At 35.9% G+C, this 26,200-nt stretch overlaps 3 protein-coding genes across 3 annotated transcripts; all 3 read right to left on the minus strand.

Moving 5' to 3' along the window:
* Nucleotides 1–7,232: 7,232 nt before the first annotated feature.
* Nucleotides 7,233–7,775, minus strand: LOC140961020 (pectinesterase inhibitor-like). Its single transcript, XM_073419345.1, has one exon. The coding sequence runs from the start codon at nucleotides 7,773–7,775 to the stop codon at nucleotides 7,233–7,235; it is 543 nt and encodes a 180-aa protein (XP_073275446.1).
* A 6,755-nt stretch (nucleotides 7,776–14,530) lies between these two features.
* Nucleotides 14,531–17,853, minus strand: LOC140961397 (leghemoglobin reductase-like). The gene is made up of 2 exons (XM_073419898.1): nucleotides 17,510–17,853; nucleotides 14,531–16,029 (listed from the first exon to the last, which is right to left on the minus strand). Exons 1-2 carry the CDS (start codon nucleotides 17,771–17,773, stop codon nucleotides 14,779–14,781), a joined length of 1,515 nt encoding a protein of 504 aa, XP_073275999.1. The 5' UTR covers nucleotides 17,774–17,853; the 3' UTR covers nucleotides 14,531–14,778.
* Nucleotides 17,854–19,238: 1,385 nt separating this feature from the next.
* LOC140961560 (probable protein phosphatase 2C 49) lies at nucleotides 19,239–22,543 on the minus strand. The gene is made up of 2 exons (XM_073420164.1): nucleotides 22,159–22,543; nucleotides 19,239–20,422 (listed from the first exon to the last, which is right to left on the minus strand). Exons 1-2 carry the CDS (start codon nucleotides 22,345–22,347, stop codon nucleotides 19,427–19,429), a joined length of 1,185 nt encoding a protein of 394 aa, XP_073276265.1. The 5' UTR covers nucleotides 22,348–22,543; the 3' UTR covers nucleotides 19,239–19,426.
* Between the last annotated feature and the right edge of the window lie 3,657 nt (nucleotides 22,544–26,200).

Below are 26,200 nucleotides of genomic sequence, written 5' to 3' on the forward strand. Positions count from 1 at the left end.
AACAAATCTTGTAATTGTTCTTTCAGTTCTTTTAGCTCAACAAGAGCTAAACGATATGGTGCTCGAGATATGGGTTCAGTTCCTGGCATTAATTCGATACTGAACTCAACTTCTCGTTCTGGTGGAAAACCAGGAATCTCTTCTGAAAACACATCAAGAAACTCACGAACTACAGGAATATCAGAAAATCCGTCGCTCATCCTGCGATAGATCAACATCATAAACTAGAAAACCTTCATGACCAGAATCTAACAATCGATTCATCTCAATGGCAGAAACTAGAGGAATCTTGGCTTGAGAACCACGGCCATAGAAATTCCATTTAGGAGCAAAGCTAGGCCTGAAACGAACTATTCCTCGATAACAGTGAGCAGTGGCACGATTTGCAGTCAAAACATCCATACCAACGATACAATCAAAGTCATGCATAGGTAGGACTATGAGATTTAGATACAGAACATTTTCATCGTGAAACAAAACCACATTGAACACCACATTATCAGTGATAATCATTTTGCCCATCGGAGTAGCAACAGATAGATTGGAATTCATACTAGTGGTGTGAAGATCACGCGAAACAACGAATGCATGAGAAACAAAGGAATGAGATGCTCCAGTATCAAATAACACTCGCGCTATAAAACCACATAGATTACAGTTACCAGTAATAACAGTACCTGGAGCTGCCTGAGCCTCATCCTCAATCAAGGCAAATACATGAATAGATGACTGATTCTGTTGACCACCTTGCCCTCTGCTATGATGCGAAGGGCGACTAGGCTGATGGAAAGACTGGGACGCTGCTGGAATTCTATTACTTTGAGCTCCACTACCTGTCTGGGCTGATTTCCCCGTCTTACTAGGACAGACTCTAGCAAAATGACACGGCCGACCACAAACATTGCAAACCCCTTGAACTCCAACACACTGATTACTGGAATGCTTGCCTCCACAGTGATCACAGTAAGGTCCACTATAGCGATATCCACCACGGTTCCCTGAACTCCCCGAACTCGAAGAACTAAAACCAGGCTTCTTAAATTGCTTCCACGTGGACGAAGAGATGCAGAACCAGATGAACTGAATTGTTGCCTCCCCGACTGATGATGTTGGGTAGGAACTCGATTGCCACTCCTCTTAAGACTAGCTTCAGCCCTTTTTGCTATTTCAATTGCTTCAAGATAATTCAGTGGCTTACCGGTAGAAACAAAAGGGTGCAGATGATCGTTCAGTCCTTCAATGAAACTTTCAACAACAGCAACCTGACTCGCAGCAACATGAAGAGCATATCTCAGCATAGCATAAAAAAAAATCTGCATACTCCGCAACTGACATATCATCTTGTTTCAGGTTATGAAACTCAGAAACCTTAGAACTGTAGAGTGATGGAGGACAATAACTCTCCTTAAACTTCAGCTTGAATATATCCCACGATGGAACAATCCTCTGAGCATCTAAAGTCATCAATGTAGTAGATCACCACATTTTGGCACGATCTTTCAACTGATGCACAACTAATCTCAATCGACACTCTGGAGGATACTCAATCAAATCAAACAATTCCTCAATCTCAGAAATCCACAATTCTGCTTTCTCAGCTCCCTCTGGACCACTGAATCGAGGTGGATGCATAGAATGGAAACGCGCAACTAATTCATCCATCCTAAGCTGGTCTAGATGATCAGCAGCTTGCTCAACAAAAGTATCATCAACAACACGGACACGAGCTCCACCACATCCACGACCTCGACCACGACCTCGACCTCGAGCTAAAAGAATCTCATCAACAGGAATTTCTCCACCACCCTCCATTCTATACGATAAAACACAAAAACTATTAGAATGAAAAAAAAACAAATCATATAAACACATAAGCATGTTGTCAAGTAGCATACACAAGCGCAACAACCATTTTAGTGCCAAGACTCAAGTGTCCTAGACTCTAGTTCGAGCGTATCCCAGTTTACGCTCTGATACCAAGATGTGAGGCCCATTTACTCTAACGACAATTAATGATCAAACAATAATGGTTTGATTTAAAGCTGCAGCGGAAATAGGTTTAAAATACTTTAAAATAGACCTCAGGGCCTAGAAAAATTTCGGCATGACCTCCCCGTAAGTAGGACATCCCGAAAAACTCAAGCAGCAGTCTATATCAAAATATACTCCAACTAGAGTCATAAAAACAAAAACCGAAGTCAACAACCTATAGCCGCACTGGCCAGGACTAAACAGAAATTAAAACTTACCACATACTCACCAGATCATAAGAATCATATGGTCGACTCAGAACATCACAAAAACAACCAAATATCACTACAAATACACGGGGCATCTCCCCGGCAAATAAACTACAATACAAGACTAAAACAAACTCAAGACATACATATAGACTAACTGGAAAACTCCACTGACAGAGCCAAGTAATCCAACCTCAATCCCGAGCTCCACTGGACGAACCTCGGCCTGATGCTGCAAAACGACTCGAGAGATCTACCATGGTGCCCAATAGCAACCACAGCAGCCCCTCCCCAGTAAACAACTGAGGTTAGGATTCTGGTAGAAACAGTTCAACAATAACAACAATAATCATAAATCATGCATAATCATATAATAAAATGTAGTATGCAATGCATGAAAGGTTCAACGAATAATCGAGATAACAGGAGCCAACAAACGGTACGATAACAACTGGAATAATGCTCGAGCAACAACACAGGGGAGCTACATCGTCATGCAGCTAAACCGCCCTGCCAAGTATGCGAGGTATGCCAAGCTGTGCTGAATAACACCCCTGACTCGGCCTCCATACAGCTGATACGGTATAACAGGATGACACAACAGAACAACTAGATGACACAATCCCAGCGCTCACCTCAAAAGGCTGCACTAACCACGAGATTGTTCAATCATATCTACGGTCTCATGTGTATAGGCCTATCAACCACACAATGATCCCGAGATAAACAACAGTTCCAGATAACAACGGATATCAACAATGGGCTGACAAGAACGATATGGCTCAACATGAATGTCATAACTGTATGCCCGATGCTAAATGCCAATAATATGTCATAATAATAAACATAGATCTCAACGAAGGCATTTAACAATTTACAACAGTCAAAAAATCATAAACACGATCCATGTAACACAGAATGACAATTAAACATAATTTATGTTTTACCGTCGTATGTTACCGAGCTGTAACATACCTATACCGATTGATAACGACAACAAGCTCAACTTTGATCTTCTCGGCCTAACAATAAGATGATATAACAAGTCGAGTAAATTTCCAATCCAATACAATATTTCCAAATTTCAGCTTGTACCTATACTAAGTTTTAAGGTCAAAACTTAACCAAAAATTAACCAAAATATACTTATCATACATGGTTGGAATCCTAACTTAAAAACCCATATTTCATCAGAAGATGTCAACAAGAAATTCAATCATCTTGATATGGATAAACATCCACAACCAGAATCTAGAAAAATGAATTCTGTTACCGTTTCAGATTCGGCACCTATGACCATAAAATTCATATCTAATTCATTTTTGATCCAAATCAATATCCGCCAATTGGAAATGAAAGATAACTCAATTATATAACTTTTTTTTAGAAGAAATCATTTCTATAATCCTAATAGATAAATCCCAGAATTAACATGAAGATGCTACTCCATACGCACTTCACGGCAGAATTCTGTAATTGAGCAGTTTCGGAAAAATGAGCATAACTATCTCAATTCTTAATGAAATCTAACGAATCTTATATCATTAGGAAGACAACACATAACTCTACAACTTTTGTTTGAATCATAAGTTCAGAATCTGAATGCATATATGCCATAATCCCGAATTACAGTAGGTACTCTGCACAGTTCAATTTCGAATCTGGTTTTGACACATTTTCGTAGAAAAATCATAACAAATCCATTTCTAATCGAAATCCCATGCTTCTAGTGGCTATGAACAGCTAACATAAAGCACTAAAAATTTTGTTTTGATCATTTCTATAAATTCAAAATACAAAAATCGCAGCAACCCAAAAACTCTCACCCAAAAACTGGAAGAATTCACGCAGAAACAGAGCACCGGAACAACAGCTTCGATCTACCCGAATCCTTGCTCAAACTTCGCGATTTCTGACTTGAAAAGAAGCTTAGAATGTTAGGAAGACACCTCTTTAGACCGATCGAGATTTAGACGCTGGACGGAAGAGATATCTCGATTTTGCCACAGCTGCTCCAAAGGTTAAGGGAATAGAGTTTTCTTCTTCCTTTCTTTCTTTTTCCTTCTCTCACTCGTTTCTTCCTTCTCCTTTTTGGTAAGTTGTGTGTATGTATATGTCTATATATANTATGTGTGTATGTATATGTATATTTATATATTGTGTATTTGGTTACTAAAATAGTAACTCAAGCCCATTTATCCCGGTCTGTATTTATTTTGCTCTCGCGTGTTGTTTAAACTCTATAAGTATTTTATATCGTTAAATTCTCCGATATTCTAAAATACATATTTTTAACACACTTCTTGAATTTATTTGGCATAAATAATTATTTTAATTTACAACTCAATAATTATTCTAATTATGCCAAATTACCGGATAATTAATTACAGGGCCTTACAATAAAAAAGCTAGAGTAGGTCTCTTGTGAGACGGTCTCAGGAATTTTTATTTGTGAGACGGGTAAACCCTATCGATATTCACAATAAAATTAAAATAATAGTCTTAGCATAAAAAGTAATAATTTTTAATGAATGACTCAAATAAGAGATTCGTCTCACAAGATACGACCAATGAGACCGTCTCACACAAGTTTTTACCAAAAAGCTACTTGTCAAAATATTACTTCAGTAAACTAAGCTTTAAAGATTGTCGTGCATTTTACAATGATCTTTATCATTATTAACAATAAAGCTCATCCATGGTCCTGCTAAAAGTTTTGAAATGACCAAAACAATGCTACACCGGTCCTGGAAATCCTGGCTCACAATCTTCAAATCCTCAGGTTGCGGTGGAATCGGGGGCCAAAAGAGTTTGTCGCAGGTTACACGGGCAAGTTTTTTTAACTTCTGGGCCCCGACTTCATAAGTTCCCCCATCGCCGCCACATCTTCGCCGGCCTGAAGAAAAGTTCCGTAACATGCTCGAAATATTCGCTTTTTCTCTGGACTTTTCGCATGAATCATGTTCACGTGCGCCACGTCCTCAGCTAAAATCACCGAAGTCACTGCTTCTCTGACTTAGGGGTGTCAATCGGGTGGGTTGGGTTGGGTCAGGTTTCGGGTCAACCCGCGAAAATATTTTTATTTTTTTTCAACCCGAACCCGAAGCAACCCGAAAACCCCCAACCCGAACACGAACCCGTATAACCCGACTCAACCCGTCTAACCCGAATTTTATTTATTTTTTTTAAATTTTTTTTAAAAAATTAATGAAAAAAATTCACAAAAATAAAAAATAATAATAATATTTTAATTTAAACACATAATAACAAAATTTTCGATTTAAATTTGAAAGTTTAATCGTAGAAAATAAAAAGTATATTTACTAAATCAAATAAAAAATTGTTAAAAAAATAAAAATATGTAAAATAAATATTAAATGATGAAAATTTATCATATAAATATACAATCAATTTTGTTCAAACATACAATATATAAAAATATAGGTAATATTTTCAAAAAAATAGTTCGCGGGTCAACCCCCGACCCAACCCGACCCAACCCGAAACCCGCCTAACATGGCACCAACCCGAACCCAACCCGAACCCGAAAAACCCCAACCCGAACCTGATTTTTTTCGTGTTGGGTCGTGTCGGGTTGACGGGTCGTGTCGCATTTTGACACCTCTACTCTGACTGATGCCTGGCCTAGTTCCGGGAGCGTGGCGTTTTCCTGGAATCCGAGAAGGTAGAAGCAGTAGCTTGAGTTGCGGGTTTTCGGGCAGATTTCTTTGATCAAATCTGTAGGTTTTGAGTTCTCTAGACGGCCTTTTTCTGCAGATGCATTATTTATGTTCAGAGAAAGTAGGGTGAGAAAAATGGAGAGAATCAGCAGGTTTTTGCAACAAGAAATACCCATTTTCGGGCTTTGAATTTCACTGATATGTGTGTGTCTGATTTCTTGATGGGTTGATTGTGCTTGAACATATGCATTTATTAGTGGTGGAGAGTCTGCATATGGCTAGGGTTCTTAAGAATTAGGCGATGTGATTTTGATTTATTTAATTTAATATTGCAGATTAAGTTGCTCTAAATATATATTTGTCTACGTATTTACTAGATATTATATTATACTATACTAGTCGCTTAGATACACACGTTGTTTGTGTAATATTATGTACCAATATTATGTATAAAATGAACATAATATATTTATAATTATATTTTTAAATATTAATTTCGATATAAATAATGTTTAATATTAAAGAGGAAAGCTAAAACATTATAATTTTCCACTAGAATCAAATATTAATTCATTTAATGAAGTGTTCATTTATATGATTAACCAAATACATTGTACTAAAATGTATTTTAGTTTAAGTCCAAAATATTATAGTAAAATATTCTTTTTTATTTGAGTATATAAATACTGATCTGATGTATATCATATCGATACCATTTATTGTGTATGATCATTTTGTTAGAAATTTCATAATATAAAATTATTCTTTTTTATTAGATTTTTATAAAATTATTCTTAACAAACTACAGAACCTTATTACTCATAAAATTTTTTAAAAACAATTATTAAAAATTAAAAAAACTCGTAAACTTTTCTTAAAAATACTGAGGCACAAAAACGTATATCCCAGTCAAATCACTTATTTTACGTAAATATTTCCCATATAGGAAAAATATACTCTAAAATTTATGCATTGTATTAATAAGCAAGATTACTATTCTGCATTTTATGTTAATTGAGTATATTCTCTTTTAATTAGAAAAGATGTATAAGGGTAGGATTTGCCTAAAATTGACTCAGAATAAATTTTACAAAATTATGAAATGACCGTCAATTTTGTGAGACGGATTTTCCATCCAAATTGTCTCCTTGTCTTGTCAAGAAGCTGGGAATTAATGTTACAAAGCTAATAACTTCTTCTCTGATATCCTATTTTCCTCATAAATCGACATGAAAGAACAAAAACCAATAATAATTATATTCTCATAGAAATATCTCAATAAATTGGAATATATATAATTATAAAGTTACATTTAACGTCCTGCTAAAAGTTGAGAAATAACCAACACTACGCTACAACCATCCAGCAAATCCTTGGTTCCCTTCTTCACCTGAGCAGGCTCGCTGGACGGCGGCTGGAACTGTTTATCACAAGCTCCAGCTTCTGCAAACGCCGCAGATGCTTCCGCAGGCAGGCTTTGATACTTCCCCGCATTCAAAGCTCCCATCACTGAGAACAGATCAAGATTGGTCTGACGATAGCTGCCTATACATGACTTGAATTTGTCATTGAGCGCGGGAAATCGCCCCTGAATGAGAAGCTCACGAGCCTGGTCCGCCGCTAATTCCGCTAACAACAGTGCCGGCCCTACTGCTGCCTTGCATAGCTCGGGCAGGCTCTCGTTTTTGAGTCTCCCTATATTCTGGTAACAGAAGGTGGGATTACGGGTCTTGGGGCAAATTTCATTCACCAGATCATTTTCTTTCCCTTGAAACGACTCGTTGGTGTTGATTAGAAGGAATAGCGAGAGAGAAACGAAGATGATCGAGCAGTTTTTGGGACAATAAAACAGCATTTTTGAATATATGAGAGGATTCTGATTTCTGACAGTGTATATTTACAAGTTGCTAGTATATAAGGTTATGGTTTGAATCAGAAACAATTCACATTTAATGTTGTATATTAAGTACAACGAGGGATTTGGTAGCCATGCATGAAATAAACTTCATGTTATATATTGACTGTAATTTGATTCGTATTAAAATCAATAAATCAGATTCATATTTTGTATTTTATGTAAGGACGACTTATTATTACATTATCTACGCTATATTATAGAGATTTTGACGCTCATGCATATTTATATACCAATTTTATTTCCCCAAATGCTCATTTCCGGTGTATCATTGTTATAGGGATACCATATTTCCGGATAGGGCTCTGTGACACACGATTATCTTGATCGGAGTAGTCGACAATTCATATGCATAGAAGTGTATTAATTCATTCCAATATTGAGTTGGGTGCCTAGAGATGGCAAAAACTTATGTGAGACGGTCTCACGGATCGTATTTTGTGAGACGGATCTTTTATTTGGGTCATCTATGAAAAAGTATTACTTTTTATGCTCAGAGTATTACTTTTTATTGTGAATATCGTAGAGTTGATCGGTCTCACAGATAAAGATTTGTGAGACCGTCTCACAAGAGACTTAGTCCTTAGAGACGATTACTCACTCTTCGAGGTTGTTCTTGTTTTTATCTCTTTTTGGTAATTTTACAACGGTTTGGACGGAGAACACATAGAATAGTGATCAACAAACAGATAATCTATGTCCGGATCCATGTCTCAGAAATCAACATATGTAATAGAAGATGAACCGATAGTGTTTTTATAAGAAAGATTTGTATGATTTGGTAATATCGTAATAAAATATAACATAATTTTGTAAAAAGTTACAAAAAAAGTTACATTGCACGTGTTGCTAAAATATAACATAATTATGTAGATTATTAATTCTATTTATCAATAGAATCATTAATGTTATTGATATGATTATAATTAAGCATTTAATAAATTCCATATGATTTTGTATGCAGATAATACTATTTTAAGTTGATTATGTTATTAATATGATTATAATAAGTATTTAATAAAATGCAGATTAGTTGTAAATTATATGTAAACGCCAGTCGATTTATTAGGTATGAAATATCCACGTTATATTATTATTAAATGAATTTTATTTTTTATAATAATTTTTAAATGAGAGATTATATGATGATTTGAATTGAATAAGACTTAGATAAGATTCAACTAGATTTCTGTGTTACTAAAAATTTTTTTTAATGAATTTATATTCATTAACTATGTAAATTTGAAATACAGTACACATTCACTGGACATCCCCAATAGATAATTAAAGCCACTGAGGTGTTAAGATTTATTATTTCTCCTACTCAAAGTGCTTTTCAACAGGGCAATTTTTTCTCGCGGACAATGTACTTATAGCCTTTGAGATTGGTCATTATTTGAAACGTAAAACACAGGGCAGAAGAGGGGAGGCAGCACTTAAACTCGATGTCTAAGGCTTATGATCGTGCAGAGATGAATATTCTGGAGAATATGATGCTCAAATTTGGATTTAGTAGTCTATGTGTTTAATTGATAATGCTCTGTATTTCTACTGTGCGATAAAAGATTGTCAATAATGGCCATGCAATAAATAGTTCTGATTACTCTTCAACGTGGTCTGCGTCAAGGAGATCCCCTATCCCCCCCTATCTTTTCCTTATTTGTATTGAGGGGCTTTCTGCTTTGCTAAATTCTGAAGTGAAAAGAGGCAAGCTTCATGGGGAGAAAGTGGCTCGTATTTCACCATCTATGTCACATCTATTTTTTGCGGATGATAGTTTTTTGTTTTTCCGGGCTTGAATAGAAGAAACTAATGTCATTATGGAGTGTCTTCACAAATATGAACCTGTATCATGTCAACATGTGAACTACTTGAAATCTTCTATCTCTTCAGTGCAAATGTGTCTTCTGAAATCAAATTTAAAATAGTACATCTTTTGGGAGTCGATTACATTATTAATCATGGAAAATATCTTGGTCTCCCTTCTCTAATTGGTAAGAACAAAGCTGAGATTTTTTCTTTCATAGAGGAAAAAGCTTGGAATCGCTTGGAATCGTATGCATGGGCGGAGACATAAGTTTTTTTCTAGAGTAGGTAAAGAGATCTTACTAAAAGCAGTGGTGCAAGCTATTCCAACTTATGTTATGAGTATCTTCTATCTTCCTCGAATCCTTTGCAAGGAGTTAGAACGTATGACGAACTCTTTCTGGTGGGGTAAAGGCGATCTGAATCGTGGTGGTGTCAGGTGGAAAAGTTGGGCACAACTCAGTAGAATAAAGAAAGCTGGTAGATTGGGTTTTCGAAGACTTCATGAGTACAGCATATCACTTCTAGCCAAGCAAGGGTGGAACTCCTTACTGATCCTATTTGATTAAAATCTAAAGTTTTTAAGGCCAGATACTTTCCTAGAGATTCTTTCTTAGATGCTTGCTTGGGAGCCAATCATAGCTATGTGCAGCGTAGTCTTATGGCATCGCAAGAACTAGTTCGCCAAGGAGCTTGTAAGCACATTGGGTCAGCCAACAAACTAAAATATGGGGTGATCCTTGGTTGCCTGATATGCATAAGCCATGTATTGTTTCAGAATGTATCCCAGAATTGCAAAACTTATATGTCAGCTCGTTGCGTTTTAACAAGGCAGGTGACTGAAATATTGATTTGTTGAAAGAATATTTTAACGAGGGAGACCAACATCAGATTATGTCGATCCCACTGAGCAACATAATTTGTGATGATCGTTGGATGTGGGTTGCTGATGCAAAAGAAAGCTATACAGTCTGGAGTGGATACAAAATTTTGATGCAAAATTCAGAACCAATTCTTAATCCCATAATAGTAAATTGGGATAAAGTTTAGCAATTACACCTCCCGGCCAAAGTACTTAATTTAGTTTGGTGTGCTCTATCATCTTGTCTTCCTACGAAGAATGCAATATGTATATGCCGAGTACAGGTCCCCGAGTGGTGCCCTTTATGTCATGATGATTTGGAGGAGGATTTTCGTGTTCTTATAACTTTTCCTCTAGCTCATAATGTGTGGAGTATGACATCAATTGGTAGTCAGGTTGGTTTACTGGAATCTTTTGTTGGGTGGTGGAACTCTTTGGTTACAAATAATTCACTCATGGAAGTCGAGATAGTGGTGGTCATTTGGTGGTGTATTTCGAAGAATAGAAATGATGTAGTGTGGAATAAAAAAGCAAAACGACAATCAAAATATTCGAGATAGCTTTGAATATTAGATCTCAATGGCAAGTTGCTCATAATATCTCTTTGAACTCGCCTGCTACTTCTATTCAGCTCAATATTATTAGGTGGACTCAACCTCCATAGCATTTCTTGAAATGTAATGTTGATGCAGCAATTTTTTCCATGTCGGGTCATGCTGGATATTGTTGTGTTATAAAGAATCATCTCGGATCTATTCTTGGAGCTATTCATGGGATTTTGCCAGGTATTTGAAATTCTTCAGTAGCCGAAGCACTAGGAATTAAGGAAGCCCTAGCCCTTAGTTGGATCAAAGATTTGGCTCTCTCTCTCAGGTCATAATTGACTCTGATGCTCTATCAATTGTTCATGGATTAAATTCCTCAATTCCAGATTCCTCTTCAGTTGGGCTTATTTTGGAAGATATATTGCAAAATACAAGCGTCGGATTTCCAATCTTTATCATTTGTTTTTGTTAGGAGATCCCCAAATCATGCTTTAGCTAGGACTGCTGTTTCTTTGTCTGGTCTTGAAGGCCGAGTTTACATTCAGCCTCATGTATTTCAGAATATGATTCTTAAGGATTTGGTTTAATATTATTAGCATTTCATTCAAAAAAAAAAACTTAATAAACAGATTTTTTCTAGAATAATGAATGTCAAATAAAATAAGTGTAAATTTGGTGTTCAATAGAAAACAGATTATGACACCAAAATTTGTTAGTATATGGATCTCAATTTAATAATATAACATAGTATACCATATACAGGTCATTGGACTTTATTTTTTTATGACAATGGAACCCACAACTACTAACCTTCGATATGCACTGGGTAAACTCCGAGCTTAACGCAATAGTCTGCAAACCATGAGTAAACTGCACTAGGCAAATCCTGTACGATTGACTCGCTCGAAAAAGTGTAGGTAGTGAGAATCGAACTTCTTACTATCAGTCAATCGCTCACCTACTCCACTGACCCGAACACCAAATCAGAGCTATTATTGGACATTTTAATATTATGATAGGTTTCAGAATCCTTGACCAAATTGGAGAAAGCACAATATTGTACTTTAAATGGATCAAGTAGAGAATAATATTACAAATGAATGATTAAAAACTTCAAATATTTTATGTTGGTCGCATCGGTTCTGCATAAGATGATGAGCCATGCGAAAACATTATATTTTAGATCTGAGAGAATCCAAGTTCCATCCTTTTCAAGGGCTCTAATTTCATCATTAACAACATTTCTCCATTATGGTTGATGAAGTGCATCTTGAATATTTTTAGGAATTTGCTTGTGATAAACTTGAGACAGACACACGTACGATAACTTGGAGACAACTTATGCTATGACACAAAGTTTGATATGGGATGTTGGGTGCATGACATTTATCCTTTTTTGTTTATTGAGAAATAGGAATATCAAGATCATTAATAAGAAGAGGTTGGTTCTAAAAGTTGCCTGGAGCAATATAATTCTGTACCCGGTGCATATTCTTGATTTTTTATTCGGAGGAATTGGCTGATCTATCTCTTGGTTAGGTTTTGGCCTTCTTGAATAAACTTGAATCTTATTTTCGATTAAATTAGGAGACTTTAGGATCTTGTGATGGTGGTAACCAATTCACCTGCCTATTGTTATAACCGATTCACCTGCCTAGAATGGAACACACGTAAGAACAAACCAAAGTAATAAAGTGAGGGCATAAAAATCATATTTGAATCGAAAACAATGGTAATAAAGTGAGGACATTAAAACCAAATTTGAGGCATTGATGGTAAATACACGAAACTCGACTAATAGAAGTGGTATGTATATAGATAACAGAGATAAGCCCCAAGCTCACTTTAAGGAGATAACAAATGTTTTTATTATATGCAACTTCGTAATAAATATTTTTATTTTATATATATAATCTATATCGTTGAATGCGTCAAAATGTTTCCAGGATTTATATAAAATACATGTGAAATGTATACTACGAGTCTACGACTGAATGATGTGTGCTAGAAATTATTTCTTAGTAGATTAAACGAGTTCAAATAGAGAAGTGGGGAGAAGAATTGAGATGAAAATAATCAATATCTAAACCCTTTCGCTTATTTTTCGAAAAACGATCAGTCTAGTTTGAATTTCTTTTTTTAATGAATAATTTTTTAAAATATATATAGAATTTTATTTTCTCAGCTCAAACATGAAAATTCATCATCGTCCAGCTCTAGTTCGAGTTGGGTTCGCATATTTTGAGCAAACACGAAAAAATTATTTACAAGTTAAAATACAACGGTTCTCCCGGAGAGGTAAGTTGAAATCACCATAACGACATCACAGCTTAGCATTTGCCTGCTTAAGAGTCACTGGTTCAACGGTTAATGTCGGCCCTGCCGTATATGTGCTTAGAGTTGCAAAATCACCAGATTTTAAATAAGGATATGCTATTTCAAGATAATATACAGAGCAATCATAATTCAACAAACATGATTTGTATAGCTCTTTTAACTTCACATCTTGTGTTCCTCTAAACGAGTTGTGTATAATCTTTTTAGTCGATTGAGTGTTGGATCTGGCCGAGTCCATAGAGATTCTCAGATGGGTGTGAAGTGAAGAGGCCAGACAAGCCCTTTGGTCTGCTTCTAGAATCTGTGCGCATAGCCAAGGATTTCGAGTTCTGGGGAAGATTTTGGAGATAAAGTCATTTGATGCTTATGTGAATGTGATGTTGGTGAGAAGAAACAAAAGAAGGATCAATGGTTTAAGAAGCGGAGTTCGGGCCATTTTCAACTTGAGTTTTCTTTTATTTTCAAACATTGTCCCTGCCTTCAAACTAGAACAAATTTGGCAAACACCCATTATGATTATTATCCACTTTGCATCCTGTTGTATAATGAGGCTCAACCTAATCTCCTTTAAACTATATGTAAACCGTAAATGCGCAGGATGGATCGAGTATGAAGCTATATTTTAGCAAAGTTGGCTGAAGTGAGTCTCAGAAAAACCTAGCCTGGTTCCTGTTCGATCAGGTCCTCTCCATTTAGCACGCCGATTTTAACCCAAAGTCCAGCTACCCAACCACAACCTCCTAAAGAACCCCAGAGAAAAGTCCCACCGATCGAATCTATCATACCAAGTGCCTCGTGCTAGACTGTGTTACTGAGTCCTCCGGGTACCCTTTACAGCCCTACAAAATTAAATAATCTCCTACCCCGCACCCAGCTAAAATATAAACCATATCAGGCAAACATTTGATTGCTATCCGCTAAATGATTTGGAAAAGATAGCAGAATCCTGTGAGTATCATTTAACTCTTGAACGACTCCTATCCATATATTCCCCTGCGAAGCTAAATGAGAAGGGTTGATACTTGAGCATGTAGCCAAGAAGTAATTTTCAACACATGAAAACAGAAATTTAAAATGCTAGTTGCATATGCCGGATAGCGAGTCTCAGCATATTTCTCATTTCAAAAGTAAATTCCACCCACAGATAAAAACCAAATATCTTCATAAGCATAGAAGCTGAGAGTACGAAGACTTGTTATTACTCTCAAGTCACGTGATGATCTGGAAGAAACATTTTAGTGTAGTATTATGATTCCAAGAAGAAGATGAACATAACTTTTTCAACCACCTCATTAAATTACGGGAGGAAATGGAAAAGAAAAACCTGGTTTATGCCCGGTTGCAAATCTCAAAAATAGACATGAGCTGTCGTAACAACATTATGTAATGTGTCCTATATGTGAATGGGCTTGTCATAAGTAGCCATAGCAGCCTCCTTCACTGCCTCACTCATGGTTGGATGAGCATGGCAAGTTCGAGCAATGTCTTCACTTGATGCTCCATAATGCAAAGCCAAAACAGCCTCGTGAATTATCTCCCCTGCATTTGGAGACATGATGTGGACGCCTAAAATCTTATCAGTCTCCTTCTCAGCAATTATCTTCACCACTCCCTCAGCATCATCAATAGTTTTGGCCCTACTATTTGCCAACAAAGGAAACTTTCCAACACGATAATCAACTCCAAGTGTTTTCACCTGCTCCTCAGTTTTCCCCACGTATGCCACCTCAGGGTGGGTGTAAACAACTCCTGGAACCAAATCGTAGTCAACATGAGCCTCCTTACCAGCAATATATTCCACACATGCAACCCCATCCTCTTCCGCTTTGTGAGCCAACATTGGGCCAGGAATAACGTCACCAATGGCATACACACCTGGTACATTAGTGGCAAACCGCTTGTTCACTGAGATCCGTCCACCCTTATCAGTTTCAATCCCTAATTTCTCCAATCCAAGTCCAGCAGTAAATGGAACTCTACCAGCGGAAACAAGAACAACATCAGTTTCAAGAATGGTCTGATCACCGCCAGCTGATGGTTCAAGAGTCAACTTCAAAGTATCACCACTGGTGTCAACAGACACCACCTTAGTTTTGAGCATGAACTTCATCTTCTGTTTCTCAAGAGCACGTTGAAATTGTTTTCGGACTTCACCATCCATGGTTGGTACAATGTCTGATGCAAATTCAACAACAGTGACCTCTGACCCCAGGCGACCCCAGACAGAGCCCATTTCAAGGCCAATATAGCCTGCCCCTATAACCACGAGCCTCCTGGGAATTTCTTTCAATGCTAAGGCCCCTGTAGATGATACAATTCTCTCCTCATCAATGGTTATTCCTGGTAGACTTTTGACATCAGAACCAGTTGCCACTATAATATTCTTCCCTTTCACAACTGTGTTGCCACCATCTAGAGTATCAACAGAAACTTCAGAAGGCGAAAGAAACTTTCCATATCCCTTAACGTAGTTAACTTTGTTCTTCTTGAATAGACCCTCAATCCCTTTAGTTAAATTACTAACTGCTTTATCTTTCTGGGCCATCATGGCTGGTACATCAACCTCAACAGAAGAAATCTTTACACCATGATTAGCAAATGAATGCTTGGCTTCATGATACATGTGGGAAGAATGTAGCAAGGCCTGCACAAGAAAAATGGAACATTGACATGGATTTTAACTCAAAACATCAACACTCGTACAAATTGGTTCTTTAGCATGCACCAACTATAGAAATTACTAACGTAGAGACAACACTAAAATACATGCATATGAAGTATGGAAAAAGAATGATCTATTGTTTTAAAACAAGATATAAGTTCTAAATCGAATGAACAAGATGTGCAAATACTCCATCCATGCTATACATAGAAATTATGCTATTTGTCGGAGATTTTTCGATTTATATATATATATCAGGGAACGGCTATATTACATATGCATGGTATTAATGGTAAATTTATGGACAAATTAATTAGTCTTCGCTCTGTTCTTTTGTTTAAAACTCTCATGATCCTAAAAAACAAGACATGAATGGTTGGCGCTTCAGAACATAATACAGGTGGTTCACCTTTGCTGAACACTAAGACAAGAGAACAAAAGAAAACCAAAGCTGTAAAGTAAAGATGAAGAGAGAAAAATAAAAATAAAAAAGAAGTTGAAGATTGATCCCCGGACCCCGGCCACATGCCAGTTCAAGAAGAGTGGTTGAAATTTGACAAAAATAATCAAATTTTAGCATTCAAAATTTGGCAACCTTCAAATTTGCACCAAACTGGGTCCATTAAAATTATCGACGATCTCTCGCAGAGTAAGCAACACAGTTCACATGTGCATTCTTATCTTATGCAACAGTTCTAAGTTTTTAAAACTCTGAAAGAGATAATAGTTTCAAATCCTGTTCAGAGAGATTGACATCAGAAGTGTTACTTTATCACCTTTTCAAAATAACTCACCAACTGAAAAGGCTAAAAACCGAGGAAGAGAAAATGATAGTACTTTCCATCATATAAAACTAAGAACTTCTGACAAGCCCTTTGCCTTCAAATGGTGTTCTTACCAAACTGTTATACGGTAATTCTGATTATTATTTATCTTAACAACAAAAAAAAGTAGCCTTGTTCCACTTAATCCTGAAGAATAATGACAATTTATATCTAGCCAAAATTCACCACAGTTAACAGCATGCAAACAAATGCACATTACACATAATTGTATCATTAACTTCCCTTCTGGCACCAAATATCTCAGCTAAATGTTGATTATTGCATAATGAACTAAATGGAGACTTGTACTGAATACCTTTCGTAACCTGAATCGCCAACTAACTTATAAAAGCCGTGAAGCACGGAAGCTAAATTTCAGCAAAACAGAGCAACAAGGAATGAATATCTAAACAGTAGCCGATTATCCAGTAGTAATGAGAAGAGGGAGAACAATCTAAATTCACAATCCAAAACACAATCCACCACAAACTCCCAATCTTCAATGAATACCAACCAACACATCACTCCGAGCGACAGACAATCAGGAATACCAAACAGCAACTTGATAGACCAAAAAATCAGCAAGCAACCCGAAAAATCGAACAGATCCGGAAAATCAGGCAGACACAGGCACATACCTTGGATGGGATGCAACCAACGTTTAGGCAAGTGCCTCCGAGTGCCCCTCGTTTCTCAATACATGTGGTCTTGAAGCCAAGCTGCGCGGCCTTGATGGCGGCGACGTAACCCCCAGGGCCGCCGCCAATGACGACGACGTCGTTCTCCTCTGATCCCGAAGCGAACCCCCTGCGGCTCCCAATCCACGAGTACTTGCTTCCGTAGTACAATTGCCTCGTTGATGCCAAAAGAGAAATGGCTTTTCGCCTACTCACCATCGACATTTCTGACCAAAATTTCTACACAGGAGAAATCGATCGAGCTTATATCAGCACAGAGCAGAATGGAAATTAGAAAGTTATATTTACTCTCTGAAAATTATTACCATAAATTGAGATTAAACCCAAGCTGTGTACTGTTGATACTGGTTAATCTATAAAAATAATCAAGAGTACACGCAAATCTTCACACGTGAGATTGGTCAACTCTACTGATATTAATAATAAAAATAATACTCTTAGCATAAAAAATAATACTTTTTTATGGATGACCCAAATAAGAGATTCGACCCACGAAATTGATATGTGATACCGTCTCACAAGAATTTTTATAAATAATTAATTATTTAGTAGGTTTTATTTTCTTTTTTCTTGCCGCGAGTTTCCCCTGAGATGGATTTCTTATTCGATCGAACCTTATTTTAGATACGGTATAGGTCAAATCTTTTTTATTCGTGTGATCGTCTAATAAAAAATATATATTAATAAATATTAATTGAATAATTAGATTATTTAGGAAATATTATATTTCAGTCAACAATTGGTTACTAAACATAGCAATTTTCTCTAGTTTTTAAACTAATAATTCAATGAATCGAATTTATCTATATTTGTACAATTTAAATATGTGGTTTAAATTAAAATTATATTTATATGTATAAGTTATTTGAAATAACATTAAACTTAAACATATTTCTATAATTCATTGATTAAGTGGACACATATTCAAATCGGTTTTTATTATATAATTAAACAATATTGAATATTCTATTTATTAAATTAGTTTTAAGAAGTTATATGAATAACAAGTGGAGCGAAAAAATAATTTAATAAGGAGATTGGNAATTTAATAATGAGATTGGGATTAACAATAAAAAAAATAAAAACAATGTCTCCAAATTGGCCTAGTCAGCAACGATGATTTTAATAAATCGAGAATAATACAATATTAAATCATTTTTATTTTAATTTTTATGAATTACAATATTAAATAATGTTGCAAAATCAAACTTGTTTACAACCATGAACGTGCTGATTTGACCAAAATTTTACGTGTAGTTTGAAATTAAAAATATATATGTTTATATATTATTATATTAAACATCGTTAATGATTGATTCGGTCAACTTTATTAACCCTATCACAAAATATAAACGAATAATGGACATAAATTCCTTGTTGGTTTGAATCCAGAAATATCAGGAATATACATACATCTATGGACACAAGGCAAACATCGTGGCCTTACGCGTGCTATTTCAAAATATTTGGTTCAAAACTGACGCTGATTGGATAGATGAGCAATTGAGCTCCATCAGAGAAAAGTTATCAACAACATCAAAAAACTCATATTATTAAATTTAAAATACAGAATATAAAAATCAAATAAAAAATTTAAGATTATTTGTTGGACATACATTGAATCATGTTCACTAGCCCGAATTACAGAATCAAGAATACAATATAGATACAAGATAAATAAATTATAACACTTTTAAAACAATGGAGTACATATATTGAAGTAACACAAAAATACAACTCCCAAAAATTGTATTTATTATTTGCTTCTAACAAAAATGCAATTATTTGTACAGAAAATAATCTGGCGTTCATGTGCCGCCTAGGTCAAGAAAACTGTAACTGGGTTTTATATTTCCGTCAGTTGCCTTCTAGCAAACTACGCAGCTTTTTCCGACCCTCCTCCGACATGCAGAATCGTAATCTCGGCCTCTGCAAAGGCACAGAATCTCGGAACTTCGGAGACAAGCAGACCACAATGGCCGTGAGATTGTCGCAGGTATCACGCTGTAATGCTCGATGGATAAGTTCTACCGCACACCGTTGAGGGTCGTGATGGCGCCTAAGCTCGTGGCGAACCAGGCTAACCACTTCTTGGTTCGATAGAACATCCCATATTCCATCGCATGCGATTATCAAGAACTCGTCATCCTCAGTCAACAAAATATGCTGAAATTCGGGATCTGAAATAAGAGGAGAGGCAGATCCGATTGGTTGTTTCATGTACCAGTCTCCAAGGGCTCGAGTGACAGCAAGTTCACCGTTTAGGTATCCATATTTGATGATACCCCCTAAATCTTCAATTCTCTTTCTTTCGACCTGACAGGAGGGTCGGTGATCTTCAGATAGTTGAAGGGCATAGCCTTTTCTACAGAGAACAGCTCGACAGTCTCCAGCATTTGCTACAAGTAGATATCTTCCGAGAACCATGGCAACAAGTGCCGTTGTTCCACAGTAAGAATCAACATGACTCTGTTCATCGGCCAGCGCTCGATCCGCCAATAAAAAAGCTCGGCGATGAGAACTCTCCAACTCGTGCAAGAAATTTTCGTCAACATCAGATGTTTGAGGCAATTCAGCATCCTCAAAGAAAAATTTAATGGCATTATTTTTCAAATAACATGCCGCATCAGGTCCACCATGGCCATCAAAAACAGCATAAAAAGAACTTGGTTGGGGCCATCTGTATTGGGAACCCAAGTGAGTAGATAGATCATCTATCCGAATATGCTGATCTTCATTGTAACTGCGAGGTCCAGTATCTGTATGGCTTCCCGAGAATATTCTTGGCGTAAACTGGTTGATTGTATTCTCGAATAATGTATTAGTCTGAATACTCGTTGAACAGCTAAGAGCCTGATGACACAAAGGATTTGGTTAAACTGTATTCGTGGATATTCACCAATTTATAAGACATGAAGATCAGATATCCAATAATTAATCAGCTATAAAATAGATACTGACAGTAGCTTTTATTTATGACTTACGAAGTTTATGTGCACTACAGAAGTATTGTGAAAAATATTCTCATCACCATGAAACAATATAACATCAAGAAACTAGTACACGGATTAATATCAGGTTAACATCACAAGGTTGGTTATCTACACATTTGATAAAGTTTTAGAGACACACTAGACTGGCACATACATATAAATATTCAGATAGAACCCAAACAAGTACTAAAGAAGTACATCATCAGCAAACATCAAATTGTGCTTCAATAACAAATTTCACATGTAAGCAATAATAAACCGAATGGTTATCATATTGTTGGACAGGTATTACAGCACATGCAATGATGAATTTGATAGGAAAATTAAGATCTTTGAAGTGTAACATTAGTACCTTACACAATTCAAGTGTTTTTACGATTTGTTTATTCGATAAGAAGCATTTCATATCAGATGCAGATTGCACATTCCATAGACGGCATGGCTACTTCAAAAATGGCAGGTAGAATTTGATCATGATCATGCTTGACATGCATCATGGTATGAAGTGTTACGAGGAAATCTTATCTAGCGATGGTTAAGAAATGCAGAAGGATTATTTAGAATTTTAAAATAAGATTATTTAGAAGATCGGATGCGCGTTGATATTTTGAAAAACATTAAAAAGTTGCATCAATGAACTATTTGACAGTGACACGAGAAGGGGACCCGATGTATTATCAGATAAATGAAATGATGCATAATCACATCAACATCTAGAAGACATACAAGTGGTAATTTTGTACATCAATATATGGTATGAACATAGCAAGATCTTCAAGATCCACAATAGAATTGGACATAAGAATGAGAATCTTCAGCAATTACACCTTCACACACCAACTTTCACGGTTCACAGTTCACTATTATACATTTACATTATACACGAACTATAAGCCCTTGCCATCTTTGGAACAAGAAGTGTTATACAGTTTCAAAGCAAAAGCCTTTGGTCTATTTCTTATCCGTTTATTCTTCCAACTCAATTATACTATCAACGTTTAAGGGAAAAAAAGAAAATGAATTTCACTCCAGGCAATGTATAGCCAGCCATGGTCATGGACTGGGACTAGCACTATGCTAAACTGCCTGACCCAAACCCAAACAGTTGCGAAATGGTCCTGGATTGGCCTAATCCAGAGTATTCTGGGCTTGGGCAGTTCACAGACCTAGCCATCTTAGCCTGGCAGCTTGCCAGTTTGGTATGTTCATGCTACGCTTCAACAACCCCCATTTTTTTTTGCAAAAGAACACAAAACCCTATGAGTAATATTAACTTAGGCGTTGACGAAATCACCAAATTCCCAGTAAACGCATACCAGATTCAGACCATACTCGAGAAAAATTAAAAAATTTCACGAGAAAATGCAAAAATATAAGCTTCCGTTCCACAGTAAAAATTTCACAAGAATAACAACTATTTTGTGTGAAACGAAAGATACGAACACCGGGAAAAAAAAAAGCCCAAGAGAATCCAATCATCGAAGCATTAATTAAAATCACGAATCCAACCAAAACAAATCTAATCTTCCTGAAAACAATTAATAAACAACAAAACCAAGAATCAACAGCTCAAAAAAAGGCAGATTCGACACATACCGATTCAGAACGAGAGAAGTCCAGAGATTCGGGAGAGCGAATAGTCGGCGAGTTAATCGCAACAGTTGAAACAGTCGGCGTACACGAGACATCCACGAAATCCGGTTCAAGTTTGGGAGCCGGCGATGGTACGCAAAGGTAATTAACGACAAGGCTCTGCTGACAAAAAACCTCCGCTTCTGCCACCATGATTGCTTCTTCAACACAAAATCTCTAATATGTAGATTCCAACAACCCAGTTCAGAAACAATAATCGATAGCTTCTGATCGAAGATTTGATTCACTGACAGAGAAGATGATAATTTTTCCTTTTTTCTGGAGGTAACGATAGAGAGAAGTTACAACTTGCAAACAATAGAGAGAATATTCACGAAGGAGGCTGCTCGGCTAGGTTTATATATATATAAGAAAATATATATATACATCTGTGTGTGTATGTGGACGCGGATATATAAATCCCTTACGCGGGGGTAAAAAATAGTGAATAATAATAAATGAAAATAAAATTAAAAAAATAGTGTATTTGGGAGTGTATTTGCAATAATAGGGTCGGTGGAGTTGCTTTTGCTCATGAAATAAAATATATATAAAATTTATGCCCACCAATAATAAAGTGTTATTTAGCAAGATTCTGGTAGGATAATTATTTGGATGGATGTGGAACAAGCCAACTATTGGTGGTGGAATTTTTTCAATCCCATTTTATATAATATTTTTTATTTAATTTATAATATATTTATGTTGGCATGCTTTTTTCATCATCAATATTTACCTATATGGTATTTATGTTGTTGATGTTGTGTTCTTTTGGATAATTTTGGTTATTTGTTTTGCAACTGCATTTAGAAATATAAATGTATTAAGTTGCTCGCGAGTTATTTGGAGCTCAGTTCGCTAAAAAGCTAGTTCGTTAAACTTATCGAGACGAGCTTGAGCTTTACTAATTTTTTGAGCATTGAGTGTACAATAATAATTGCATTGTCCAACATTGAAATATGAATATAAGAGAAGTTATTGAAAGACTGTAAAATGATAACTCTACTCTCTTAAATTAGTAAATCTTATTTGGTCTTTTATCTAAGAATGCTCGACGAGCTAAAAAAAAAGCTTGTTTAATGAGCTCGAAAATGATCTTGTTTAACGAGCTCCAAAACAAACCTGCTTAATGAGTCGAGTTCAAGTCAAACTTGTTAAACATGATAAACAAGCCGAGCTCGAGCTATTCGCGAGCTCCATATTTTAAAATGAGTCGAACTCGAACATCATGATAAAAGCTCCGGGCTTGAATCAAGCTCAAGCCGAGCTCGATCCTATATATACGTTAAATGAGACGAGGTCGAGCATGATATTCTTCGGCTCGGCTCGGCTCGGCTCGGCTCATATATTCGACTCGGCTCGTTTACACTCATATCTATAATATTTTATTCAATGAAAATGATTATATGACACCAGTCATGTTAACATAACATCGTCTCTAAAAAAACATATATAGTATTCTTAATTTGAAAAATGATAATATAAAATATCAAAATCACAAAAATACACATATAACTACCAAAATTGTAGCTTTTACTAACTTTACTTCAATGCTCGCAGCTGAGTAAAGAATTTAAATTAAAATTGTTCAACGTTAATCCTCGCAGTCCGAGAGCTCTATTTGGTCAGTGTACGTGTGTGTGTGTCTATANTAAACAAAGCTAGCTCAATTCAACCAATAAAAAAGAGAGAGTTTAGAAAATAAGCAAGCAATTAAAATATAAAGAAAAAATGAGAGGCAAATCGACCAAAGATGGGATATGAGTGAAAATTGTGAAGGGATAATTCGAATACAACAAGAAGAGTGAATGTTAATTTTCTCCATCTCATCTGAAAATTTAATATTACTAGGTTGTTTTCTTTCATTTTTTCCACTATCATTTTATGTTTCTGTTGTTAACTTTCAATTGTAAATTGTTATGGATTTGAACCCTTTTTCTTTCTTGTTTTATTTTTTTATTAATATTATTTGCTTCACAAATTGTAAATTTACATTTCTATGTTTCTAAATTTCAATATGTAAATTGTTACGAGTCTTTTTCCCACTTTATTTATGGATTTTTTTTTTCTCACTTTGTTTTGTTTCTTGCTTCACAATTTTTTGTGTATTTCATTATGATATTCTCATTGTTGTAAATTAAATATTAATTGTAGATTGATAATTTATATGTTAAGTGTGATATCCGAAGCTAAAATTCTCAGGGTGGTATATGGTCCACAACATGAGTGATTAGTTCTTGAAAATGGAAACTTGACCAATGATTTGGTGATGGGGAGAAAGAATGAACCGATTTCACACTAGAATGAGATGTATAAAATATTTGATAAATATTACTCATATCAACAAGACCATTTTCTTTTTTCATCACAAAAGAACTCAAGTTAAATGTGTTTGACTTGGAGCAATTATAGGAAGAGTGACCCCTGAGAAGTTTCACACATTGCGTATGAGTAGAGATATAAGAACGCTGAAAATATATGTGTCGGTACAGTTGAGAAGTCATCGATATAGTTTGTTACACTAAGACTTACATATTATTTTCTAATAGACACAAAAAATTATTTTTTTAAATTTTAAACTGGAGATTGATTATAACCTTATTTAATATTTGTATATGTCATTTTAATGTCAAATTTCTATAGAAATATGGGAAACAATATTTATGTCACGCCCCGGGACGGGGTTGGTCGACACCGGCGTTGCTCTCAAATTTACATTCGAAAACAACAAGCCTCAGAAGTACAGAATTTCAGAAACCAGTCTTTTATTCATAATACTGAATATTCATTGTCTGATACAACTCAATTAATAATGTTTTATAGCGGAAATGTAAAACCAGATATAACAACGTCTTAACAAATGCAGCGGAAAAAATATAAACTAGAACTGATAAACAACGATCTTTTTCACCAGCCCCAGAATTGCATCTGTTCTTCTTCTTCTAACTTTTCTTCCGCGTTCTTATCTGAGATGGCTTTGGTGGGTGAGTGATATGGTTGTCACTCAGTAAGCAGGGGCGGGAATAACTCCCGGTTTTTAAAACCATTTTTAACAGAGACAGTAATACGAATAATATACATGAATTCTTATTTTCAGAACAGAAATCAGTATTCAGTAATCAGTAATGTTCAGAATATATATTCCTACCATTAGTTCACTAAGTTTCAGTGCTTCAAAAATCAGAGATCAGAAATACTTAAAACAGGAATTATCAAACTGATTTCAAGATATTTATACATAGCCCACTTACAGTAATTTGCTAGAAACTTCGGTTACTGAAGTCTGGAATCTGCTTGCCTTGCTACTGGTTTTTACAGCTCGAAAATGCACTCTTTAGCTTGAATTTTCAAGTGATAACTCAGGAATTGTGTAACACCAATCAGAGATTTGAGAGTGTTATTTATAGGCACATTTATGACTGTTGGCCTCCCTATTAATGACCATAATCTGCCATTAACAGCCTTTATTCTATGTTAATGCTTCAGTTACAAGTTTAAGCTGAATCAGTAACTGTCTGCTGGAATCTCACTCTTCTGCTGCTGGATTTTATCTGTTGTCTGCTACTGGATTCTATCTGCTGGAAAAATACCAGCTTCTGAAATATTAGTTCTGCTGGAAATTCAGGTTCTCACAATTTAAACATGATGGAGAGTTTATGTTGTCAAAGTTTTTGTCGGAGGCTTTCGAAGCTTATGAATTTAATAGCAAAAACACTTAATGTTTTCAAATATTACGAGTTCCATAGCAAAAATATCGAATGTCCTCGAATATTACGAGTTTCATAAAAAAATATTGAAGACTTTGTTAATCAGAAGCTTTTTGAAACTACAAATTGATTGATGATACCCCTGTAAGAGCCCGGGTCATGGATGACCCGGAATATCAGATGGATTCCCAAATCAGGGTCAATCTGCAGGATGGAGTCTTCTGAAGCCGGTCAGGTGCAAGCCCGGGCTCTACTCCCCGGGCAACCAGACGCCCGGGCTCTTATATAAGCCCCCGGTA

This window comes from Primulina huaijiensis, chromosome 16, assembly GCF_012295235.1.
Source record: "Primulina huaijiensis isolate GDHJ02 chromosome 16, ASM1229523v2, whole genome shotgun sequence".
Classification (NCBI taxonomy): domain Eukaryota; kingdom Viridiplantae; phylum Streptophyta; class Magnoliopsida; order Lamiales; family Gesneriaceae; genus Primulina; species Primulina huaijiensis.